Raw genomic sequence first — 27,593 nt, 5'->3', positions numbered from 1 at the left:
TTGCTGAATAGCCAGGTTTTAAGAATCTTCCGGAAGTTCAGAAGGTTGGGTTCAGACCTGATATGGAAGGGGAGGGAGTTCCAGATCCTGGCTAGGTTGAGGGAGAGGTAGGGAGGAGGAGGGCTGGAGAGAGGATGAATAAATGGAGAGAAGGATGGAGTAGTTGATGGACAGAAGGATGGATGAGCGAAGGATAGCTGATGAATGAAGAGAAGGGTGATTGGGAGAAGGATGGATGAAGAGAAGAGATAGATTGGGGGATGAAAATACAGATGGAAGGTAAAATGGAGTGGTGGAGGGATGGATGGAAGGTTAAAGAGAAGTAAGGATGAATGAAAAAGGAAAGACTAAAAATGACAAAGAAGGAAAGAGAGGAGGAAGAATGGGTAAACAGAAAGAAAATGGAGACGAGGTACGATAGATTGAAGAGACAAGGATGAACGGATGGATGAAAAGTAATAAAGCAAGATGGAAAAAAGGCAGAAAGAAGAATGCAAGGAAGGACTGTGGGTGGACCAAGAGACTGAATGAAGGATGGACAGAAGAAAGGAAGGAAATGTAAGATTTTCAGAGTTTCAGAATTCCCTGAGGGGGACCAATCTCATGAATGACTGCCGGGTTCTCTTGCCTCACTTGCTCAGTCTGAGCTATTTGGGGCATGGTTAAAAGGAGGTGGTTTTTTTTTTCCGGTCACTCACTTGATAGTGCCTCTCCAGGGCTGCAGTAGCAAGAGTGGTAAGGAGCTAAAACCATTGCAGAACCAAGGAAGAACATTAAGGTTGGCGACAAATATTACCAGATGACCCTGTAAATCGATCAATCTTAGAGAAAGGTGGAAAGGTAATACAGAGAGCTATTTCTACTAAAGTTGCAGCATCAGATAGGCCACACTGAATAGATAACCCTTTACAGAGGTGTAAACACACATTTTTTTCCTAATAGAATCCTCATTCTGAGATGGACAACTGAACATTGTCAAAACTATCTCAAGCAGGTCTGGTGGTGGCTTTTCCTGTATCCCCTGCATGGACCCCACACAACTCGCTACAATTGAGTTCCATGGGGCATATTACCAAGGCCATGCGATAATCATCGCAAACCGCGCTTAGTGCGATTTACATTATCGCTGGATTACATCGCTGTGTTAGCGACGTATCATCAACACTTTGCTAACAGGCGATGTAATTCCAGCGATATAGGCTGAATAACAGGATTAGCACATAAAATCCAGCGAGGATTTCACAGCGCTCATGAAATGCTTGATAATAGGGGGGAGTATGGACCTAACCAGATGATCCACCTCCCGTACAAAACATGCCTAAGTCAGGTTTTAAGCAGCCATAAGAAACCTGCGATATCCGCGGTTAGCGAGGCTTTTAATATTGCTTCGCGGTTCCTTGGCCGCGTTGTTAATACCACGATGGCGTGTTTGCGACCTTATTCATGTTGTTTGAAGAAGGAACGCCTACTTTGCATCTAATTAGCAATGTATATCGCTAAGAAGCGAAGAGTTGCGAAAACGGCAGCTAACATGCGCTAATGCATGTTAGCGCTGCCTTGATGATTGTGCGATAAAAAATCGCAGCTTTTTCGGTGCTATGTGCCGAAAAAGCGGCGATATGTGTGTTGATAATATGCCCCCCAGTGTCATTAACTTATTGCATAATATTTTGCCATAAAAGTCTATCCATTGTGTCAGCCCAGTTTGTTGGGACCTGTTAAACGTGAGCAATTCTGCAATTAGTGTGTCACGTATTGCTGTTGTCCTTGAAACCGTAAAAGCAGGGCACAACTGAAAGCTTACTGATGTCAAGTACATCCTCTTTGGCTTTTGGGGATCAGTGGGGTCAAACAGGCAAGGCTTACACTTGGAAGGTGGGTAGGGTAGAATACAAATGGGGCCAATACAAGTAGCCCTAAGCTAACTCACAGTTTGTGCATCCCAGAATCCAAAATAGCACAGACATCTGTAATTTTAGGTGCAGGAATTACTCCTGCTTATGAGATAATGGAGAATAACATGAAGGAATCATGGGGCATATTTGGAAAGAAATGGAACAGCGTGGTGCTGCAAGCAATTCAGCTGCTCTTACAAGAATAAAACAGTTGTCTAGTGCCAGCGCAGGAACCCTTGCACCATGGTGCAAGGGTTCCTGCGTTGCAGGGATGATTCTGTTTGTGCAGGAAGGGACACCTTCCTGCGTGAAAATAATCATTAATGGTGCTTTGCTCCTTCTATGTGTGCTGCAGAATGCAGCCCACATAGAAAGAGCAAAAAACAAGGAGAAATAAAAGTATTTCTCCTTGTTGTGCCACAGTAACACCTCATTTTCAAAGGCATTAGTTGTTGGCACTGCCTTAGATTTACACATCCTTGTAAATCTGGGGCCGTGTCAAAAAAGCACCGGTGTTGCATGGGAATGCCCACAGCAACACCCACTGCACGCCCCTTTACAAGGCGGCATTAAGCCATGCAAAGTCACTTAGTGCAACCTTGTAAATATGGAGCAAGGCATTGCGCCACCGGAGCGTCGGAAAAAGTGACGCTCCGGTGGCGCAATGCCGTTTTAAATATGCCCCTTTGTTCTCTCCCAATTTCCACGTTTTTCACCATATTTTTGAGTTTTTAACCTGAACATGTCACCAGTTTGAGAAAATAAAGTGCTTGAGTGAAAAATTCCAGAGCCAAGTTACTTCTCCAAGGGGCATATTATCTAGCAATGGCGATAAAGTTCGCCTGCGCAAGCTATCGTCATTTTTTGTATCGCATAGTTTCCTGGATACTTTTCGCATTGTTTTCAACGTATTATCAACACATTGGTAACATGCGATAGTTTCCGGGAAAGGATGCGAAAACTCCCTCTAACATGCGATAGGAATTATTGCGATGGCAAGGATCAGCGCGTTAGCGTTTGGTCTAGCGGCGATAGTATTGCAGCTAATATGCCAATAGCATCCAATATTACCCATTGAACACCCTGTAAGACCCGATCTGTGGCACAAGATCACAGGCACAATTAGTCTTGCACTCTGCCGCAGTAACACATTGTGAGAACCTGTTATGTGATGGGGTGGCGTGTTTGTTGTAGTGCACCCCCTTACAACACCACGCCACCTTCTTGTACATGAGCAGCAGAAATAGGGTGGCTTACATGCATCTACATGCTTAGGGGCTATTAATGCTGTACCTTTTTGGTGTCCGTGGCTCCTCAGATGGAGATCAGGCCTACTGTCCCTTAAGTACCCCCATGTATAACAATGTTTAGTCAGGTGTTAAAAACCTGCCATCTTCGGGGATTAGCGCAACTTTTTTTTATCACGGCACAACTTTGGTAATACAGCGAAGTGGTGTTAGAGACTTTTAACGTGTACATTTTGGTTAGAGACGCCTACCTTGCATGTCATTAGTGATAAATATCGCTGACATGCAAGGCGATAGAAAATGCCTGAAAGCTTGCGCTAATGCATGCTAGTGCAGGCTTGCTAATAGAGCTATAAAAATATCGCCGCTTTGTCGTCAAAAAGTGCTGCAAAAGCGGCGATATTGCCCTTGATAATATGCCCCCAAATTTTCAACTCAAATACTGGAACTCTCACAATGAGGCGGCAGTGTCGGATTCTACCAGTTAGTGACACAGATCAGTATTTAACTCAACTCGCTGTAGACGGGAGCACCCAGGGCGCTTGATGACGTTGCATTGCGACCGCTCTACACATGCCTATGGCCCTCGTATCTTCCTCCACTGGCTCAGCGAAAGGGCGGCTGCAGTTCAGTGACTGAAAGGAGCACAGTGATCATGCTTTTAATCAAATCTATTTGCTTTTAGCAGGTTTGGTAAACACACCCTTCACATCTACATATGTCATGGGAGTTTCATTTCTTTCTCTTGAAATGTATTAGTCGATCTCACATCAAATGTGGTGCCCCTTGAGGCTGCTTGTCAAAACACAGCTCCTTTCCTTCCCTACAACATCACACAACAAATGTACTATCTTAGAAGCTCCATATTTGCAATACTCATTGGTCCCATTTGTATGACTGATTCTCAAGGGGGACTCCCCAATACTGTGAATGGTGGTCAGCATAGCATAGAAATAGACTCTACCTTGTGCTATGAATGGTGTGCTGCCCTCGTTGATGGGGAGGACACTGGGAGGTGGGCGCGGTGCAGGTGCTGGTGGCCTGTTGATGATAAAGGACTTGCGGCCTTTCCTTTTTCCTTCTTGGCCAGTGCTCAGTATATGGTCATACAAGTCACTGGTGCTGGCGAGGCTGTATGGATCCTCCTCCTCATCGTCATCATCCTCCTCGTCTCTGTAGGCCTCTTGGTCCATCCACAGTTGGTCAGCATCCTGTTTCAATTTCCAGCTTTGTTCTGCGGGATAGAGGCATGGAACCCATTTGAGTTTTTCATACGTTTTTTCAGATATATGCTACTGATCAGCCCATTCCCAAGCCTTGAGGGAACCACAACCCCCAAAATAAAGAGGTCCCTCTCATCACAAGATCACATATGTGTTTAAAGACGTGGGCCCATATTTATGAAGCCTTTGCGTTGGCCTTGCATCACACAAGGCGATGCAAGGACAATGCAAAGGCGCTAGTAATATTTGCTAATCCATGCAAGGCCTGATATGCGTGGCCTTGTAAAGCAATGTAACACAAGGCACCAGCTTGCTCTGCTTTACATTACATTTTTTACGGATTTTTATATAGCGCGAACTTGACCCGAATCAGGTATCAGAGCACTTTACCTAGCACCAGTTGCATTACATGAAGACACATACATTTTTTGTTAGGCACAGGGAGATTCAGTGATTTGCCCAGAATCACAGAATGTTCAGCGTCATTGCCGCGACTTGAACCCAATTCCCCAGATTCGAGGTCAACCGCCCGAGCCGTTAGGCCAGCTACTCATCCCATTTCATCCTGGGAGGTGTTTCAGGGGTGGAGCATGGGAGTTCCCATGCATCCACCCATGAATTTTTCACGCATTCACAGATTGACAAAGATTTGTAAACCTGGGAATTTGTCAAAATGCTACACCTTCTCAAATGATGCATAACGAGGAGAAATATGTTTATTTCTCCTAGTTATTTCCACGTGTGACGCATTCTACAGCACATGGAGAAAGAGGAAAAAGCCTCTAAGGATTGTCTGTGTGCAGGAAGGTGTCCCTTCCTGCACAAAAACAATCCAGGCTGTAACGCAGACACCTTTGCACTACGGTGCAAGGGTGTCTGCATTGGCGCTAGGCTGCATACAGTGCGGCCGTGCAGGGAGAGTCCAGAAATTCTCCATATCTTTGCAGATAAGGGGCATTTCTGCTCTCTACCTTTCACACAACGCAGAACAGTGCAGCCACTTTACTTGCTGACCTGCATTGCATGAAGGTTTGGTAACGTTTTGCCGGATACAGAAATATTGATGGAGGGTCCTCACTGTGAGCACTGCCATAGTTGAAGGGGGCAGTGTTTGATTAATGTGCTCTCCATGCAGGCGTGTTCCCCCTAGTAAAGGTTGCCATGTCAGAGTGGTCTGGGAGCCAGCACGCAATGCCAGGCTGCAAGGGATAAGCGATTAGGGAATATTGTAAAGATATAAAATGCAAAAAAGCATGAGGGAAATGTTTGAATTATTATCTGCCAATGGTCTAGGTCCAGACTGATTACCAGTGGCTGAGATTAATTCAAGCACTCCATCAATCGCTCCATCAATCGCTTGCTGTACTCAGTGCCGTACTCGCCGTAGCGGACATCAGGCGTAGGCCCGGGAGGCTGGAAGGGTGGGGACCGGTTTTTGAGTGGTAGAGTCCAGTTTTGTTACTGGAGTTTTGCAGTGATGCTGCAATATCGGCCCCACAACAAAAGCAGCAGGCTTGGGGGCCGGTTTTGTTAAGCAGCAGTGCTTCATGCTTGCCCCCCTCCCCCCAGGGTGTGGAGTGGGGGCGTGGGAGGTATCACAACAAAATTGCTAGGGCTTCTTTGGGTTCCCAGTCCGGCCCCGGCTGTGCTGTGTAAGTGAGTCTTCAGTGGTAGGGCAGGTAAGATCAGATGTTGGTCAACAGATCGTTGTGCCATAGGACTCAAGTTACACGTCACTGGTGAGGCACAAGGCTGAAAATAGTCTAGGGTTGCATGTTTATCTGATTAGAAGGGACATGACCTATTAACTGGGTTGGTACCTTTTGTGGGTGAAGACTGATTTCCATGTGATTGAACAGTGCTAGAATGAGGCAGACGAGCTTTAATAAAATGGACTGGAATACATCCCAGAGTAATTACAAATGGATGAGAATAACTAAGTCATTACACATTTGACTTTTTGTGTTGTCAGAAATTGTGAAGCTAAGCAGGGAGAGGTGTAAAACTACAAGCAACAAGCACTGGGGAAGGTTGTGTATGAGACAAAGTGGTGGAGGTGAAGAGCAGGCACACATATGATGAGGTTTGTAGGCCACAAGAAAGACATGGAATGAAGCTGCATCAAGCCTGTGCTGGAGAAAACGGGGAAAGGAAATTAGCATAATTTCTTCACGTGTATTGTAGCATTTATATAGCACTTCATACCCTATTGTGCGGTGCTGAAGACCATTAAAACATTGGTAGAATGCTACACGGTTGGTGAGCTCACAGTTTGCACAATTTTGTATGTGCTGAGATCTTATGGGGAAGAGGATGTGGCTTAATGGCTACAAAAGCTGACTTTGAAGCTGGGGAACCAGGTTTTAGTCTGGAGGGAGGCTCAAGCATCCTGTGATTCTGGGTGTTGGAAACAGCCCACTCCCACTCCGCAGGGTGGTGGTGGACTCCCCGAACACTCTGTGGTAGCTTGGCTCGAGTGGTCAGGAAACAGGCACCGTGCTAAGCATACAATATACCCATACAATAACCATGCGTGCATCCGTTCCAAAAACGACTCTACACCGTAAAAATTATGAAAATATTCTTCTTTATCTTTTTCTCTTAGTTGCTGATTGGAAAAATAAATAAGACAATCACAATATACAAATTTAAATAGTGCAGGTCAAATAAATACTGTCTGGAGATTCAATAAATAGGGGTGATCATAAATATAAAGGACATAAATATAAGTGCAGGTAATACAGGCAATTAAATATTCTGAGGCAATAAATACTGAACCAATAAATATTGTACACCAACAAGTCCTGTAGACCAATAAATATAGTGAAGCAATAAATAGGTTAACACAATAAATACAGTGCCCCCAATAAATAATTAAAAGAATACAGCAGCACTCATGTAATCAGATCACTTTTCAATTCCTAAGGGCTGATTGGGCCCAGGCACAGCTTGTAGGGTTGTGGAAGGCTTGAGGGGGGGGGTCTACTCCCTGGCTGGGACAAGGCTGAGGCCTAAACTGAGGTAGATCAAGGGGGGAATACCAGTGCCCTGGCTTTCTCTCTCCACACAACCTCTCTAGGTTAGTCCCAGTTCACCCCTGGCACAGTCAGGTTGGTTTCAGCACCTCCCTAGCCCCTTAGAGCAGTCTCTCAGGTCTCCACAGGGCCTTAGGCGCCCTCTACTCCACTTACTGCCCTTTTTCTGATGTTCCGACGCCGCTGGAGTCGTGTCGATGCCGTGAGGCGGTTCCTGTTCGATCTCGGCGGCCTCGGCACAATGTCAGTTCTAGACGACGCCGGTAGGCGGTTCCGGTCCGATGTCGGCGGCCTCGGTTCGATCTCGACCTCCGATTCGACGGCGTCGGGCAGTCTCTACTCGATGTCGACTTCGGGCGGCTCCGGTCCGATGGCGCTCTCGGCTTCGATGACGTCAGCCGGCCTGGCCTCGATGTCGACTTCCGGCGACTCCGGGGTGCGATCCTCACCCCCGACCTCCGGTGCTCCTCCTCTCAGGTTCCGGGCGACTCCGGAGTGCGATCCTCACTCCCGACCTCCGGTACACTTCACCTCGGTCTCCGACGACTCCGGAGGGCGGACTTCACTCCTCCGATGACGCCGCTCACTCGACCTCGGTTAACTTCCTCCTCGACCTTTGGTATTCCTCACGACCTCCGTCGGCGCCCTCTCACGACCTCAGGCGGCTCCGGGTACGACGTCTGCTTCTTCAGTCAGCGCCGCTTCTCCACCTCGGGCTCCAGGTCTTGGGCTACTCGACGCCGGACTCCAGGGAAACCAGTTTCCAGGTCAGGATCTTGCTGCTTTCTGCTTCTAAGGCCTGTTCCTGCTGTCCAGGTCCTTAGGATGAGTTTTTCTGGCTTCTTCCCACACAGGGCTACAGGCTGGGATCCATCAGTAGGGACAAGTATCAAGGGTGGGTTTATGGACCCCACTCCAGGCACAAGTTTCCACCCCTGCTGCTTCACTCCTTCCTCCTTCACTGTTGTGCTGCTCTCTCTTCACCAGTCAGGTGCCAACTGCCAGCTCCAACTGCCAACTCTCTGTCTTAGCTTCCCAACATTCTAAACCGCCTCCAACTGTCACAGGGTTCTGGAATGTTCTGGAAGGTGCTGGTAGGTTCCAGTGGATGCTGGTGATGTCACAGGTGGCCACCATTTTGTGCTTCAGGCCCTCAGACAGAAGTTTCAGGGGTAGGTAAAATGGCTCCCTGAATCTGCAGCAACACGAAAAAGTCTGGTGGTTCCCAAAAAGGAAAAATTCAAACAGGGTTTGAGGCAAAAGTGGGACAAAATAAATAATGATGAGGAGGGACCACCCAAAGGGCTGACAGGTCTAACACGCGTCCCCCCCAGCTGAAAGTGGGGAGAGCTACCCAACCCCTTGGGAGTTCTCATCACTAAGGCGGAAATACCTTGAGAGACCGTCTGCATTGGCGTGGTCCACTCCAGGCCGATGTTCCACCTGAAAGTCCATCCCCTGTAGGGAAATAGACCACCTCAACAACTTGGGATTCTCCCCCTTCATTTGCATCAGCCAGCGAAGGGGTCTGTGGTCGGTCTGAACTAGGAAGTGCGATCCAAACAGGTATGGCCGCAACTTCTTCAGAGCCCATACCACTGCAAAGGCTTCACGCTCTATTGCACTCCACTTCTGTTCCCTGGGAAGTAGTCTCCGGGATAGGAAGACCACGGGTTGATCCAGACCCTCTTCGTTGAGTTGCGATAACACTGCCCCAATGCCATGTTCTGATGCATCTGTCTGGACAATGAACTCCTTGGAAAAGTCTGGGGCCCTTAAGACCGGGGCCTCGCACATGGCTTTCTTCAATCTCACAAAGGCCTGCTGACAGGCCTCCGTCCAGACTACCCGTCGAGGTTGTTTCTTGGACGTGAGCTCCGTGAGGGGGGCTACGATGGTACCGTACCCCTTCACGAAGCGGCGGTAGTATCCCGTGAGGCCCAAAAATGCTCGGACCTCAGTCTGTGTCTTGGGGGGTTCCCAGGCCATGATGGCCTCGATCTTCGCCTGGAGGGGTTGCACCGCTCCCCTACCCACCAAGTGTCCAAGGTACACTACCGACCCCTGCCCGATCTGGCACTTGCTGGCCTTGATCGTCAATCCAGCTTGTCTCAGGGCCTGGAGAACAGCTTGCAGGTGACGCAAGTGATCCTCCCAGCTGTTACTGAAGACAGCTATGTCATCCAGATAAGCAGCAGAGAAACTCTCCATTCCGGTGAGGATCTGGTTTACCAGGCGCTGAAACGTGGCAGGTGCGTTCTTGAGCCCAAAGGGCATCACACAGAACTGGTAGTGGCCATTGGGCGTGGAGAAGGCTGACCTTTCCCTTGCTCCATCAGTCAACGAGATCTGCCAGTACCCTGAAGTAAGGTCAAAGGTACTTAGATATTGGGCAGCTCCCAGCCGGTCAATCAATTCATCCGCCCTAGGGATCGGATGAGCATCAGTTTTTGTCACTGAATTCAGTCCCCGGTAGTCCACACAGAACCTCAGTTCTGGTTGGGCACCCGGTGGTGCAGCTTTCGGTACTAACACCACCGGACTAGACCAGGGGCTGCTAGAAGGTTCAATCACTCCTAGCTCCAGCATCTTAGTGACTTCACTATGAATGCTGGCCTTCACCTTGTCTGACATCCGGTAGATCTTGGACTTCACAGGTGGGCTGTCTCCTGTGTCCACGTCATGGACGCACAGGTGAGTCCTACCCGGGACAAGGGAGAACAACGAAGAGTACTGCCCCAGGACCTGGCGACAGTCCTCCTGCTGTTCAGGAGTTAGAGATGGGGAGAGAATCACTCCCTCCACCGACCCATCCTTTTCTTGAGACGCAAACAGATCAGGAAGAGGCTCGCTTTCCACGTCCTCTCCTCCGTCAGTCACCATCATCAAGATGACTTCGGGCCTCTCGTGGTGGGGTTTGAGGCGGTTGGCATGCAGCACCCGCAGGGGCTGACGAGGGGTCTTCAGGTCCACCAAGTAGGTAGCCTTACCCTTCTTCTCCAACACCTCAAAGGGTCCTGACCAGCGATCCTGGAGGGCACTAAGCTCTCCTGGTTCGATCACCCACACCTTCTGGCCAGGCTCCAACTCCACCGGGTGAGCATTGTGGTCATACCACGCCTTCATTACTGCTTGGCTGGCTTCCAAGTTGTCAGAAGCTTGCTTCCACAACTTAGCCATTTGGCTCCGGAAGGCCAGCATGTAGCTCACCACATCCTGGGGGAGCTTTCTGGGAGTTCTTTCCCATCCGTCTCTCACCAGGTTGAGAGGTCCACGTACAGGGTGCCCATACAGAAGCTCGAAGGGGCTGAAGCCCACTCCCTTCTGTGGCACTTCCCTGTAGGAAAAAAGTAAACAGGGTAGGAGGACGTCCCATTTCCTCCGCAGGCTTTCAGGCAGACTTCTGATCATGCCCTTCAAGGTTTTGTTAAACCTCTCCACCAGTCCATTTGTCTGGGGGTGGTAAGGAGTTGTGAACCGGTAGGTCACTCCACACTCCTTCCACATCGCCCGCATGTACGCTGACATGAAGTTGGTCCCCCTGTCGGACACAACTTCCTTGGGAAAACCCACTCGGGTAAAGATTCCCATCAGGGCCCTTGCCACAACAAGTGCTGTTATGGTCCTCAGAGGTATTGCCTCTGGGTACCGTGTGGCATGATCCACCAGAACCAGGATAAACCTGTGACCAGCTGTAGTTGGCGGATCTAATGGACCCACAATGTCGATGCCCACCCTTTCAAAGGGGGTGCTAACGACAGGAAGTGGTTCCAGGGGAGCTTTCAGCTTCACCCCTGTTTTCCCACTGGCTTGGCAAGACACACATGTCCGGCAGTAGGTATCGGACGACACTTTCATCTGAGGCCAATAAAAGTGTGGGACAAGACGGGCGAAGGTCTTGTCTTGCCCCAGGTGTCCTGCCAATGGTATCTCGTGAGCCAACTCCAGAAGGAAGGCTCGATAACGTTGAGGAACTACCAAGGCTCGTGACGATCCGTGTAGGGGTGCCTTGGGTTCACTGTAGAGGAGGCCATCCTCCCAGTAAACACTGTAGTTCCCTTCAACGTTCCCTGCTGCCTGGGCTTCGGCCTGTCGCCTCAGCCCCTCAAGGGTAGGGCACTCCCTCTGGCCCTGGCAGAATTCCTCCCTGGACGGGCCTCCCTCCACGTGCCACTCGGCCGGGATGGGTAGGTCCTCCAGGTTGGTAACGTCCCCCTCCGCAGACTCCTGGTCCACCACCTCCGGTGGCCTATCCGTCCTACGGGGTGGAGACGCCGAGGCAGGCTCCTCCTGTCCTCGGTTCTTCCCTTGACTGGCAGCTGACTGGACCTTTGTTCCAGGCTCCAGCCGAAATGAACTCCCTCTTCGGGTAGTCGTGGACCTTGTGCTAACACAGGCCCAGTCAGGTGTACCCAGCATCTCAGTGTGAGTCCGGTATTCCACCTCCTTCCAAGCGTTGTGCTCCATGTCATTCCCCAGCAGACAATCGACTGGCACGGCAGGGCTTACGGCAACTCGAAGTGAACCTGCAACCCCCCCCCATTCAAAGGGAACCTCGGCCACGGGATAGTGACCTGTTCTGCCGTCAGCCATCGCGGCTGGGTGGAGTACATCGGGAATTACCTGCTCTGGAGACACCAGTTGACTACGCACCATAGTCATACTGGCTCCTGTGTCTCTCAGAGCCTCCCCTCTTTGGCCGTTGATGGTGACCCACTGCCCATACTTTGCGGTATTTGCGGGCACCTGGATCTTAGGAACCATCTCCCGTTCTCCCAGGGACACTAAAGTGACACCCGCCCACTCCCTTCCCTTAGTTAAGGGCATCTCCTCCCCGAGCACTGCACTAGCTACTCCGGGGGTCTTTCCTCCAGTGGGAGGGGGTGGTCGTTTCTGGCACTTCGGATCTCCTTTATAGTGTCCAACGCCACCGCACTCGTAGCAATGGACAACCCTTGGCTGCTGACTCTGGCCAGGATTAGGGTTTCTGGGTGGGTTAGCCTTAGAGGTGAATCCTGTTCCCTTCCCTTGGAAGTTATTTTGGGGGCCTTTGGAGAACTCCTTTTTCTTTTCCCCTCCCTCTTTCTTCTGGGGGGCGCCCTGTCCGGCCTTTTGAGTATCCCCTCCAGTCCCCCTTGTGGACACCCGGGTACTAGCCCAAATGTCCGCCTCCTCAGCAAGCTTCCGGGGACTGGTCAGCTTGCTATCCACCAGGTGTTGCCGCAGTTCAGGGAAACATTTCTCGAGCAGGTGTTCCTTCAGTACTAGGTCAAACAACTCCTCGTAGTTCCTCACTTCACTGCCCTGAATCCAACCTTCCATTGCCTTCTTCGCATAGTCCAGGAAGTCCACCCAATTCTGCGTGCCCAGCTTGTGACTACCCCTGAACTTCTGTCTGTACTTTTCAGGTGTTAGTCCAAACTTTCTGATGAGCGCCAGTTTCATGGTGGGGTAGTGGGTCTGCTCATCCTCCTCGAGGGCCAATAAAGCATCCCTACCAGCTGGAGGGATGTACTTATACAATCCCCCTCCCCAGTACTTCTCTGGAACCCCATGGGCCCTCAGTGAGACCTCATAGGCCGCTAGCCACTTGGCGATATCGTCGCCCACTCCATAGCTAGCCACTATGTCCTTTGGCAGGTAAGGTTTGGATTCCCTGGTGATCTCTTGGGTTTGGCTGCCACCATTAGGAACAGGTTGTGCCCCGATTCTCAAGATCTGAAGATCTATTTCTTTCAGTCGCAATTCATGGGCCATCCTCTGCTCCTCCTTCTCCTTCTCCAGCCTTGCTAAGTCCCATGTGAGCTGTCTTTTCTCCCTCCGGTCTGTTAGCTCCACTTCAGACAAGCCACCGCTAGAGGCACTGCTGCCCTTCCTAGAAATGGTTCTGGGCCCTGCTGACAGGTTCCCCACCTCAGGTTGGTACATCTCAGCCCCCTCGGGGTCAGGCTCTCCATCCCTGTCTTCCTCCTCAGCCTTGCTTTCCCTGCGTGCCTCCCCCCAAGCCCTTAAGCTGGTTTGGAGTGCACCCTTCTTTGCTCCTGGGGGACAGTACACCCCCTCCCGCTGGCAAAACTCCCTGAGTTGGGCCACAGTGTACGTTTCTAGATTTTCTAGTACAAACTCCATCTTGCCCACTCAGGTTAGAGGACAGGTTTTTGTGCAGTAACTATGCAGGGGGGGTACCTTTAATAATACCTCCTCCCACCACCAGAGTAAATTTGGAAAAAACAAAAACCCACAATTAGGAAGGCCGCTCTTGAGAAAACTCCCGGTGTAGGCCTATGGACTACCCACAGTTATTGTTGAGTATGCGTAGGCACAGCTCTATCCCACCACTGAACACCAATTTATGTTGGAAACAGCCCACTCCCACTCCGCAGGGTGGTGGTGGACTCCCCGAACACTCTGTGGTAGCTTGGCTCGAGTGGTCAGGAAACAGGCACCGTGCTAAGCATACAATATACCCATACAATAACCATGCGTGCATCCGTTCCAAAAACGACTCTACACCGTAAAAATTATGAAAATATTCTTCTTTATCTTTTTCTCTTAGTTGCTGATTGGAAAAATAAATAAGACAATCACAATATACAAATTTAAATAGTGCAGGTCAAATAAATACTGTCTGGAGATTCAATAAATAGGGGTGATCATAAATATAAAGGACATAAATATAAGTGCAGGTAATACAGGCAATTAAATATTCTGAGGCAATAAATACTGAACCAATAAATATTGTACACCAACAAGTCCTGTAGACCAATAAATATAGTGAAGCAATAAATAGGTTAACACAATAAATACAGTGCCCCCAATAAATAATTAAAAGAATACAGCAGCACTCATGTAATCAGATCACTTTTCAATTCCTAAGGGCTGATTGGGCCCAGGCACAGCTTGTAGGGTTGTGGAAGGCTTGAGGGGGGGGGTCTACTCCCTGGCTGGGACAAGGCTGAGGCCTAAACTGAGGTAGATCAAGGGGGGAATACCAGTGCCCTGGCTTTCTCTCTCCACACAACCTCTCTAGGTTAGTCCCAGTTCACCCCTGGCACAGTCAGGTTGGTTTCAGCACCTCCCTAGCCCCTTAGAGCAGTCTCTCAGGTCTCCACAGGGCCTTAGGCGCCCTCTACTCCACTTACTGCCCTTTTTCTGATGTTCCGACGCCGCTGGAGTCGTGTCGATGCCGTGAGGCGGTTCCTGTTCGATCTCGGCGGCCTCGGCACAATGTCAGTTCTAGACGACGCCGGTAGGCGGTTCCGGTCCGATGTCGGCGGCCTCGGTTCGATCTCGACCTCCGATTCGACGGCGTCGGGCAGTCTCTACTCGATGTCGACTTCGGGCGGCTCCGGTCCGATGGCGCTCTCGGCTTCGATGACGTCAGCCGGCCTGGCCTCGATGTCGACTTCCGGCGACTCCGGGGTGCGATCCTCACCCCCGACCTCCGGTGCTCCTCCTCTCAGGTTCCGGGCGACTCCGGAGTGCGATCCTCACTCCCGACCTCCGGTACACTTCACCTCGGTCTCCGACGACTCCGGAGGGCGGACTTCACTCCTCCGATGACGCCGCTCACTCGACCTCGGTTAACTTCCTCCTCGACCTTTGGTATTCCTCACGACCTCCGTCGGCGCCCTCTCACGACCTCAGGCGGCTCCGGGTACGACGTCTGCTTCTTCAGTCAGCGCCGCTTCTCCACCTCGGGCTCCAGGTCTTGGGCTACTCGACGCCGGACTCCAGGGAAACCAGTTTCCAGGTCAGGATCTTGCTGCTTTCTGCTTCTAAGGCCTGTTCCTGCTGTCCAGGTCCTTAGGATGAGTTTTTCTGGCTTCTTCCCACACAGGGCTACAGGCTGGGATCCATCAGTAGGGACAAGTATCAAGGGTGGGTTTATGGACCCCACTCCAGGCACAAGTTTCCACCCCTGCTGCTTCACTCCTTCCTCCTTCACTGTTGTGCTGCTCTCTCTTCACCAGTCAGGTGCCAACTGCCAGCTCCAACTGCCAACTCTCTGTCTTAGCTTCCCAACATTCTAAACCGCCTCCAACTGTCACAGGGTTCTGGAATGTTCTGGAAGGTGCTGGTAGGTTCCAGTGGATGCTGGTGATGTCACAGGTGGCCACCATTTTGTGCTTCAGGCCCTCAGACAGAAGTTTCAGGGGTAGGTAAAATGGCTCCCTGAATCTGCAGCAACACGAAAAAGTCTGGTGGTTCCCAAAAAGGAAAAATTCAAACAGGGTTTGAGGCAAAAGTGGGACAAAATAAATAATGATGAGGAGGGACCACCCAAAGGGCTGACAGGTCTAACACGGGGCAAATCACTTCATCTCACCGTGCCTAAAAAAAACAAAAAATGAATGTGTCCGTCTGTAATGCAACTGGTGCTCATGTAAAGCTCTCTGATACATTTAGGTCGAGTCTGCGCTATATAAAAACTGCAACAACAAAAAAAAGAGTTTTGGTGTTGTGTGTGAGTGACCAAAGAAGTGGGGGGCGCAGAGCCTTGCAGTGTAGTGGAGGAGAAGGTGTGAGACATATGTGTGCATTTTATTATCAGGCGACTATAGCTTATGCTATAGGTTCTGTGTTATTTTTGTAGTTTCAACCATGCTTTCAGTTTTTATTCCATGTTGTCTGCAGTGGAGTCAGCTTCTCTGGGCAGAGGACAGGCAGAAAGAAAAGTGGCGATAATGTTATCGCCGTTCCTTGATAATTTGGCCCATAGTTTTGGTCTTATACTGAAAACAACAGGAAGTGAAGTCCAGCCTATAAAAAGAAGAGATTAAGAAACAGGGGGCAGGTTGTCTGGCCCAGAAGGCAGACATAATGGTTGTAAATCACCGGGCTGGGGGTGGTCTGTGTATAGATACAAACAGCTGTCACTGGTCGGTGTCTACAAGATAACGGTGAGACAGATAAGTCAATGCCTACGATGGGAGTGGACGGGGTATGATTCTGTATTGAACCTGAATCTATCTTTCTCATTAAAGAAGTGCCGATAATGAGTACCTGACAGCACCTGCCCATTTAAAACACTGGTTTTCATCAATGTATGAATGAAGATATATTGGGCGGTATCATGAACAGCTGCATTGGCTCAACGCAGAGTTGAGTGCCTTTTTTCTTGAATTTGATTTGCCGGGTCTAAACCATATATTTATTTAAATCAGGATTTCTCAGAGTAAATGCATGCCTGACAGACAGCAAATAATAGGACCCCTTTCAACCATGCAGGCTGACCATCTCCCTCCAGATCTTTAGAGACATTATTTCCGGTCCTGGACCTTTGTGTTATAGCCAAATGCATTCTGGGTGTTGTAGTCTTATTTTGCTTCAATTGAACTAGACTAACACACATGAAATTAGTAAGTTTCTGGTGAAAAATATAGTACCGGAGACAGTGCCCATGATCACCTGAAGTGAGGCGGTCAACCTAGGTGGTTGGTTGGCAGGTGGCCTGCCTACCAGTACCAACCATACTTTTCCCAGTCCTTGTTTATACTGTAGAGTTGGTGATTTTACGTTTGTGGACAGTAGACAAAAGTAATGAGAACAGCTGTGCATACAGTCTTACAAAAAAAATAGAAAACAAAGAGAATCACTATTTGAACAATATGCAACCACTTGATCACAGGTAAATGATCTTCTTGTGTGAACCCTCCTGTGTGGCTGTGTAGTTACTAGACGTGGGCGAGCCACTAAAAACTAGAGCCAGGCTCGGACCTGAAGCCTGGCTCTGGCTCAGCTCGAGGACCTGCTGGAACCTCGAGCCCATAAGAAGCCGATGTTTCAGGTGGCTTCTGCCTGCCTCCCAGTGGCGGCACTTTGGCCGTCCATGACGATCCCCATATTTGCCGCCCGCTGCGGCCGAATCAAAGAGGGGAGGGGGGCGATTTTTTCCATTTGCGGCCTCTCGGCGGCCGTTTGAAGAGCAGGGGGGTTGCCACCCATAGAACGGCAGGTAAGAGCGGGGGAGGCTGCCACCCTCAAAACTTGTGCCGCCTAGGACGGACCGCTCCCCGCCCCCCTCCTTGCTACGCCACTGCTGCCTCCCTCCCTCTACCCAGGAAGGCACTTTACAGTCAGAGCTGCAGACTGTGGAACTGGAGAATCAGGTTCAAGTCTCTGCATCAACCAAACATCCTGCATGCTGGAAAAAGCACCTAATCTCCCCATGCCTATAAACAATGCATGTGACATTACATAATGTAACTGGTGCTCATTTAAATCACTGAGCTTTCGGGTAGGGTTTGCATGATATTTAAAAACTGCACGAAAATGCACTAAGAGGTATAACACAGCTCTAACATAAGGAAAGACAGATTGATACCCATTTACTGGCTGATTTGTACAAAGTGAAACCAGAAAACATGGACAAATCATGGCTTGCCCGCTTAAATTGTGTGATTTTAGGCATTTTCTTTCACAAAAACTTTTTCTTCGTTATTGCGCATTAAAGCACTTTTAACTATGCGTGTTCAGACTACCCTTTAGTACAAAATTATCACTTTTAATAGGTACTTCTCAGTGCCACACATTAAAGAAATACACCTTTTTTCAATTTTGAAGAGCCTTTGTAATATTTTACATGGTTTGCTGTATGATTTACTTAGCACACATTTTCAGGGCTCGGCTTTTGCACGGGCTCAAAGATCCGAGCAAGACCATTGGCTCGGCTCTGGCTCGGCTCACCGTGCTAATCTGTTGGCTCGCCCACTAGTAGAATTTACGATAGCAAGTTCGGTCGAGCTGATTTGCTGCTTTAATACCGTTAGAGGGCGCTCTGATGCCACAAACGAAGGGCGCTTCCACTAGAGAGCAGCCCCCGTCCACAAAGGAGAACTCTGGCTGCGACATTCCCCAACGCTCTCCGCTCCGATGACTCACCGCGGTTTTTTTGATATTAGAGATGAAGCAAGCCATCGTCTCAGCTTCCACGAGATCTTGTCAATGTGATTTCCCTTGCTTCAAACGGCAACAAATATGGCAGGAGCATGCTGCGCGTGTCAAACAGATGTTGTGTTGTCTATGAACCGGAGAGCGCGGCCTCCTTCATTTCATAAACTCTTGGACCAAGGCCAGAGTAAAACTGGATTACGGAATATGCACGGCTGCCCCTTTTCTAAACGTTGAGTATTTGCGTGTAGATTGAAGGCGAGGAGAGGAGTAGCAGATGGGATGGGAGTCGAGGATGTCAATACAATACCGGAAGTGACATCACACTCCCTTTGACACTCTAAACCGACATGACATCATAGAGACTCATCTATTTCAGACCTCCTAATTGTTGCTAACGGGTCAGGGAACGGTAGAATGCAAAAGCTACAATTAGAAAACAGTGCTCCAGAAGCCATGTTTACTTTGTGTTCCTCCTGCTGCCTTCAGGGCCACTGAGAGTGGGGGAAGCATGCACCCGCTCAGGGGTACAAGAGGTAAAGCCAGGAGGTTGTAGTTCCAGTTATCGATGGGCAATGGCTACCTCTAATTGGCCATGGCAGAAAAGCTAAGTATGAACACTGGGGAAGATATACTGCCATGTTCGTTTTAAACACTTGGGGCTTATTTATGAGTTTTGTGGTGGAGGGCACCACAGCAAGTCACCTTGCTGCTCTGCCGTGCATCACAGGGAAAAGGCAGAAAGGCACCGCATTTACCCAGTATGGCGCATTCCTGTCCTTTTCCCTTGTGCATTCCTGCCTCCCTCTGGCTTTCAAATTAAGAGACGTTGAAGAAGACAAACATCTATACAGAGATGTAAAAGTCACCAATATCGAGAATCGGCTCCACGCCGCTAACAGCGTCTTTCAAGGGTGTTAGCATTGCGAACAGGAAGTACTGACTGAGAAGCTTGGATTAAGCTACTCTGGTCCTGATGAGAATCCCCGCAATTGGAGGGGGTCGAAACGCGTAGACCGTGGCGTTTAGGCCAATCTAAAAACGAATTTTGTATTTGTCTTGAATTTGGCTACATTCTTGATCTTGATGGCCTGTGCCTTGTTTTGTTCTGTATCAAATGCATGTTTAGTAAATATTTTGTAAAGCTCTTTTGGCTTGTGTTTGAACAGTGAGTGTAGTGTGTAGTGAGAGGTGTGGTATGTTAGAATGGTGAAAGTGGGTATTTTGACAGAATGAATGGAGTGTTGAGAATGCACACAAGTGATACCAGTTTGGAAGCAACACAGTTGTGTGTATGTATGTAAGGGAGAATGGGAGGTTGGTTATTTATGTTCCAACAATCAGAGGTCTAAGATGTTTGTATTGTGTCTTTGACAAGTTGTTAATGTAGACTGTGAAAAGCTTTTTGGATTAAATCCAATGGAAAAAGTGGTTAGTGTGTCATTGTTTTGTTCAATGCACTGCGAATAAGTTGTGAATAGAGTTGCGCACTGGCGTTTTCTTTGTTACTTGATGATATTAGGCTTGGCCTTGCTGCCTAAGAGCCAAAACCCTGGATTGGTCTATGGGCACATAGAATTAGGGCAAACATAGAAACGTGGAGTGCCAAGCACATTCTGTGCTGGAGAACTGACCCCAAATGGTATCCCAGCTCCTGAGAACTAAGCACTAGAAATCACCTTCACACTGGGCCGTATGTCAAGGATTTGAACACAAATAAAATACAGAAACAAGCATTTATCAAACACATTCACATGATGAAATCTTTCAATTATTTCACATATATACAAAAAATGTTTTAATGGGTCGATGGAGCTTTTCTAAAAACAATTGAAGCCTCTCATTATGGAGAGGTGTGGCTCACTGGTTAGAGGCGGCAGATCCGTAAGCAGAGAATCGGCCAGGGACCAGGGTTCAATTCCCGACGCGGCAGGGTCGTGGACCAGCGTCAAAACGGACTCGATAATTCTCGCCTCGGTACCTACTCTAACCAGGAACACACTCAGCAACTCTGGACATTAGCTTGCCTCATCTCCACAACGGCCCCCCACATTCACTGGGGATGCCTGGTTTCACCTTGGAGATACCCTGGAGGGACCATCTCACAGGGATAGCCAGGACAGGTTCCCCAGTGGTCTACAGCGCCAGGACGCCTCAGGGCAGCAGTGCGCTTTACAAGACACATACATTTACATTTACATTATCCAAGTTATATTGTTCTTGATGCATATGCACTCTCGTCCACGGAGCAATCGGAGGATACTAACATCATTTTAAGCTTCTAATTTCAAATTCCTTTACGTTTACAAAACATTTGACATTTTTCAGTGTTACATGTTGCTTCTTTATTTATATACACTTTATTAATCTGTTAGTATTATTTAATTTTGTAAGCAGCCGTGGATCCCCTGAGTAGGCTTTGCGGACGCTCACGGTCCCCAGATCACAGGCTATGAACCACTGCTCTATTACAATATTCATTGGCCACTTGAGTCTACCTAGGACATTGACTCTACTCCTTCTGCAAATCCTATGCTGTCATTGGCTACACACCCAGCATTGTTGTTGACTCACAATTAAAGAGCACTGAGGTCTTTATGTTTATCCTTTTTATTTGTCTTATGGGACAGCTGCCTGTTGGGCATAGACCTAGAAATGAGCTGTGTGAATGTTGAGGTGGTGGATACTGCTAATGTGCAGGCACAGGCTCTTACCCCCCAATTACACTAGAGTATTGTATATTGCTAATTGCTATACTAAACAGACATAGAGTGGAGCCCTTATGCCCCCTTCCTACATATTCTGCTTCTAGAGGATTTGTGGAAATGGTGAGCTAATTAGCATGCCACTAACATAGACCTAGTCCTTGTTAGTAGGACTTCCCCTGAGTTAGATGATAGAAGTGGGTTTATGGGAGACAAGTAGTGACATGATGCATGTGATTATGTTCTCTCTGAAGTCATTGGGCAGGAGTCATTTCTGAGAGAAAGCCATCAACACCCATCTCACTAGACATCTGGAGAACCACAATCTTCTGGACCCTCCCAATCTGGCTTTAGAGCAAACCAAAGCACTGAGACAGCCCAAGTTGCGGCCACGGATGACATCAGACTGTTGCTAGACCAAGGAAACAGCAGCTCAAACCCTCCTCGACCTTTCAGCAGCCTTCGACACTGTATACCACCACACACCGATAAACGGACTCCACCAGATCGTAATCTAAAGAGCAGCCCTCAAGTGGATCACATCCTACCTCATAGGCAGAACGCAGAAGCTCATCCTCCATCCCTACACCTCGCTCCCTAAGAACAAGTACCTTAAGGCTTATCCCTCAACCCAACCCTCTCCAACGTATAGATGACACCCCTGGCCAACATCGTCAAGAACCCCAGACTCAACATCATCTCCTGTGCTGACGAAACCCAATTTATCCTCTCCCTAACTAACGACCCAACTACCACCAAGGACAAGTTTCAAAGATGCATGCAAGACAGGGACGTCTCAATGAACAACTGTCTCAAACTCAACACCGACAAGACAGAAGTACTCATCTTCGGGAAAGGCAGGGATACCCTCTGGAACAAGGAATGGTGGCCACCAGAGCTGGGCCCAACCCCCGAACCCACAGAACACACCCGCAACCTCAGCATCTTCCTCAACTGCCAGCTATCCATGAAGAAGCAGGTCAGCGCCATCTTTCTGCTTGCTTCCTCACCCTCAGAATGCTCAGGAAGGCCTTCAGAAGGCTCACACCCAACACCAAGTGAACAATCACACAAGCTCTCGTCACCAGCAGACTAGACTACAGAAACTCCCACTACATTAGAATGACTGCCCAACTCATGACGAAACTCCAGATTATCCAGAACACAGCAGCCAGACTCATCCTCGACCTCCCCAGATGGACTCACATCACCCCTCACCTCAGGAAACTCCACTGGCTACCAATTGCGCAGAGATGCCAGTTCAAGCTGCTCACCTACGCTTACAAGGCACTAGACAACAAGGACCGGCATACCTCAACAATCGATTAAATCCATCAACCTACCAGGAAACTCCACTCCAAATCCCTTTCCCTAGCAGACACCCGACGTATCCACCAGTTGAACTGTGGAGGCCACTCTCTTTCTTTCCTGATGGCTAAGACCTGGAACAGCCTCTCCCTGCACCTGAGAGCCTCACCATCGCTCCAGCAGTTCAGGAAAGACCTCAAGACCTGGATGTTCAACCAATAGAAGAACAGGCAGCATTTTCACCCAGTGCCTTGAGACCCTCACGGGTGATGCAGCCATGCTCCACAAATCCTGATTGATTGATTGATTGATTGAGAGAGTGGCTAGAAGCTAGACTACCGACTATGGTTGCCTTACGCATGACCCGCACATTGTTAGACTCCTTGTTAGAAGTTGACACTAACTGTTGTATTAAGCTCACAGAACTTTTCTGATGGTTGTTGGGGTGGAATTATACGCCTGACAGTTGGAGTTATTAGTGAGGGAGGGGAGTAGGCGACACATGGAATGGAAGTTGAATAGTTACAGCATGTTTAGCCCATCTATTGTTGAAACATTAGGTACTCAATGGGTCAGCACAGTGAGTTAGTATTTTTATCCCACATTTCATTGCTGATCAACAGACTGTGACATGATTGTTAAGCTATGAGCATGTCAGGCAATACCAACAAACCACAAGCCTGACTGATGTCCTGGAAAGTCAGCTGACAAAACAATGGCCAAAAGGCTAGGGAGGTCATAGCCCATTTAGACAGGTATAACATAAACCTTGCACTCTAACAAGAAATTCACTTACTTACCCCCTAAGGTTGACACTGACTCATACAGTACCTACTTATGTGAGGTAGCCATACTCATTCAGAGGATTGGTCCCTTCTTACATATCCAAACATTTGTGGACACTGAGCGGCACTACCAAATAGTGCAGGACTCTCTATCTGATGCACACGTAATGATCATTAACATAAACGCCCCCAGCGACAAAGATTCGTGTTTCTTAAGGGAGTGCTTTTATGGTGTTCAAATTGGGCACTGCATACCAATATGGGAGAAGGGGATTTCTGTACCATCTTCTACACCTGACAGGGCAAATTGTAAACTACGCTGAGATCCTCAATCACAATCAGCTAAAACTCTATACTTTGTATAATGACCCAGCAATGTGTTCTTGGTTTGTATCCTCTAGGGCACCTTAATGAGAAGGCATACACTTGCTACTCAGTGATTCATGATATGGTATCCAGTATCAACTCCTGGCTGACATTATGGAATATCTGCCTATGGGCTGGTGCTTATGGGCAGAGGCATTTTTGATAGACTGTTCAAAGCAGAGGTATGCCAATTGATTGCTGAATACTTTGAGATTTGGTAAGGATTGATAAACAGCCCTGCCACAATATGGGAAGCTGTCAAGACGTATATAAGGGGATATATACCTCCATACAGTTGGCCATTCTCAAAAATACACAAAATCATTGATGGAGGATAGAAGACTTGATACATAGGTAAGAACCTGCTTATGGCAAGACACGCAAAACAGTACATTGGTGCGGTTGAGAGAAGCACAATGTAAAATCAAGTTGAAAAAAAAAAATGCAACTCAGCCAGACATTATGGAGGGGAAACAACCTTTACACCGCATGCATTACATCGCACTACCTCTACAATGCAGGCATTACTTTGCAACATCCTTTACATCGCATGCCATTACAACGCAGCCACTACATCGCATGTCACTACACTGCATTTCATTACAATGCATGTCACTACAATGCAGGCATTACATCGCAAGTCATTACAACACATACCATTACAACGCATAGTACCCTTACACTATCCGACACTTACCATACTGTTGCACTCACTGGAGTTAGAATAGTATTTTTTACCCACCCCTACACTAGCCAACATTTACCCTACTGTTGCACTCACTGGAGTTAGAATAGTAATTTTTACCCCTACAATATCCAACACTTACCTTAAATGCGATGTAATGGTATGCGTTGTAATGCTATAATTCGATATAATGGAATGCGTTGTAAAGGTAGTTTCTAAAAATGCGATGCAGTGGCCTGCGATGTAAAATAATGCGTTGTAAAGAATGTTGCGATGTAAAAACTGCATTGTAAAGGCACGCGTTGTAAATGACAGATGTTGGCTCACTTCCTGCACCCACAAGGAGCATCGGGGGGGGTGATGATGGTTGTTTACATTAGCAGACAGGCCCATGACTAGAATCGTGACATCCTCAAAGCCTTCATAGACTACTATACTAATCTTTATACTTCCAAGGTGTCCCACCCAGAGCCTGACACCCTTGCCTCCTAGAGAGTATCACACTCGCTTGTCTGCAGATCAACAAGAGAGAGAATCTCTGCTCCAACCACTCATGTGTAGAAAATACTCAATGCAATCAAAGTGATGCCAAGCAGCAAAGCCCCTGGTAATACCAGGCTAACAGCTGAGTTTTATAAAGAATATGTTGATATCCAAGCCCTGCATCTCCTCATTATATTTAAGGGGGTGAGAGAGAATGCCTTGCTCCTCATACTCTATGCAAATCCATTATTATAACCCATCTCAAACCTGACAAAGATGCAACATGATGCTCCTCATATAGAATCCTCTGCCTTATTACCATACTACTGAAAATGTGCTAGCTTACATGTTGGGTTTGGTCTTATCTGAACAAACAGACTTCATCCCTGATCAATCAACCATGAACAAGTGAACAATCCCTATACTGTGTTCTGTCTAAATCGCCATTTACAACCTGAGTTGAAAGCAGCAGCAGTTTTCTTAGATGTCAAAAAGGCCTTTGACTCACTGGACTGGAGATATCTGGATTATAGGGTGGATATTACTTCTGTATGCCTTGCCACAGACCGAGGTTAGGCTAAGGAACATAATGGCACAATCCCTTGCCACTTAGAGTATCCTGTCAAGAATGCCCTTTGCCACCTCTGCTGTTGGCTATAGTACTTGAACTCTTTGCATATTTGCTCAAGGAGTGCTATATAACTAGTGGGCTCCCTTTTCTGCTTTGCAGATGATATACTATTATGTGTTAGAGAACCTGAGCCAAATTTAGCTCCTATCATAAGAGAGAATTTTAGGTTTCGTGAGCATTCATCGCTCTGAATTCATTGGAATGAATCTGATATAATAGTGCTGACAAGCAATGCTGCACCTTTCTGTATGGCATTTCTACTGCAATGGAGAGACTCAGACTTCATATACAATGTGAGACAGATGTAGAGATTAGGGAAAATTATGGCGAGGTAATACATAATATCCGAAACTCAGTAAAGTAATCGATATTGTTGCCCCTACCAATGGCAGGTTGCACTGCGCTTAACAAAATGGTGATCTTATAGAAACTGCTCTTCCTTTTTACAAATATTGCCATACCTCTCAGAGAGACGTTTATTCAATCAGCTACTGGCATTGCTAATTTTACGTTGACATTGGAAGGTAAACTGCACTGTCTACAATGGAAGACTCTTGACCCTGTCATATTATGGAGGTGTCCACGTGGTGCTGGACTTTGAGCTTTACTTTTCTGCCACAGAGGTGCAGTATGGGGGTCTGTGGCCATAATGGCAGCAAGTTAGGAGCAATCCAACAGAGCTCCTCTATCCAGCACCACCAAACATCACTGTGCTGCACAATAAGGAGCCCTCTGCCCCCTGGGACTCCTCCCAAGCCCAGGTGAACATGGTGCTGCCATAACAGAGATGCTTGAACTCCAGGTGGCACGGGCAATTGGAGGCACCTGGTGTGCTGGTGATATGGCCACTGTCCAAGTGGCATACAAGCAGACCTGCGGGGCCTGAGAGCCGCCTAGGAAGAAGAGGGTGAGCTGCGTCTGCGCTCTATGGTTCTCTAACTCTGCTGCGCCACACTTAGCACCCGTGCTACAGAGGCTGATCCTTCAGCCAGAGACGCACAGGGTGGAGCCGGTGCATGAAATACAATGCCTGGGGCCACGGGGCAGCCGCGCCCCCATGTTGTAGACCATGCCGAGCTGCATTGTTTGGACTGCCACTAGACCTCGAGGGAATATTGGAGAGAGGTAGCAGGGCTGGCATAGCGGCCTGGAGACAGAAGACCTACACAAGCAGGGCCGGGATGGGACAGCACTGTCATTGCATTGAGGGGCCTCCACGAGTCAGCAAGCCAGAGTGCTGCACCTCCAGCTCCATCCTGACCGTTCTGGTATTCCTGCTATGCGCATCCAACAATAGGGCACTCAGCCTTGGTGAGAGGCCTAACTTCAGCCAAAGGGTTCGGGGGAGCACCATTGACTGGGACATTAGAAGCACAGCCTGGGCCTACGGATGTAGACATGCCACTCAGCCCAACCTTTTGCACGGCCTGGCCCGCCCCAGGGCACTTCACAGCACGTCATAATGTCGGCCCATAAAACAAAAAAGTATGCCTCTGTGAAAGATTTGCTCACCACGGTGGCTGCACGGAAACCACCCCTTTTGACTGACATTTGTTTGGCCCATGGAAACTTGTGTGATGCGATCCATGGAAGAAGCAAACTCGATCTTGGGCCTGCCCATCCATATGAGTTATCTGGGTGGGGAGAACCTAACGTAAGATCACCCTCCCAACAGACGAACTCCACACTCTGCAAAAAAGGGCATTCTCAAGCCAACCCCAAATGAGAGTCGCCAGGAGCACACAGTCCTCTTCCAGCAGTTGCAGAGTCATGATGCTAAACAAGACCAGACATGGGATTATCCGCTACACACAAGGATCTTCAAGCAGCTGCCCACTGGTATCTGAAGGTCACATGAAAAGATCCAGAGGCCTGTCCGTTATCCCACCATGCAGGTGCAGCTGATGACACATTAGCTCTTTCACAGACCTGGATAGAGGGACTGCCAAAAATCCTAATGGTGACAGCTTCCACTTTCCATCTGATGCCATGACCCACCCTTTAGTTTGGCCTTCCACAGAGAGAGTAGAGGCCTCCCCAATCTGATAGAGACATCTAGCCAAAGATTCTTTAGCTTTGAACTTCCAGACTGGATCTCAAAGATTTTTGATAGCAGTACGCCTGTGTGCCGGTTGGTGGCGTTGGTCGACTCTGTGTGATGTCATAGGCGTCGGTTTTGTCGTCCTCTTGACATGTGCGTTGTCTTTATAGGCGCAACCCTGGCATTCTGACATCAGGTTTGTTCTTCCCGCATCAGCCAGCACAGATTTGTTGAAGAGAGCTGCCACCTGTCATCTTTTGGTGTGTAGGGATGCCAAGTAAGAAGACCTCGGGGCT

The 27,593-nt window shown here is 48.4% G+C and overlaps 1 protein-coding gene across 1 annotated transcript in view; it reads right to left on the bottom strand.

Annotated features, from left to right (window-relative positions):
- The window catches only part of BANK1 (B cell scaffold protein with ankyrin repeats 1), a 2,329,074-nt gene that overhangs the window by 431,666 nt on the left and 1,869,815 nt on the right, over positions 1-27,593 (bottom strand). Inside the window, exon 10 of the mRNA XM_085636022.1 lies at positions 4,107-4,376. Within this exon, the coding sequence (XP_085492148.1) occupies positions 4,107-4,376 (270 nt within the window). The remainder of the gene's footprint in view (positions 1-4,106; positions 4,377-27,593) is intronic.

This window comes from Triturus cristatus, chromosome 2_1 (genome assembly GCF_964204655.1).
Source record: "Triturus cristatus chromosome 2_1, aTriCri1.1, whole genome shotgun sequence".
Taxonomy (NCBI): domain Eukaryota; kingdom Metazoa; phylum Chordata; class Amphibia; order Caudata; family Salamandridae; genus Triturus; species Triturus cristatus.
Note: the sequence above shows the minus strand (reverse complement) of the source record. Positions and strands in the feature narration are given on the sequence as shown.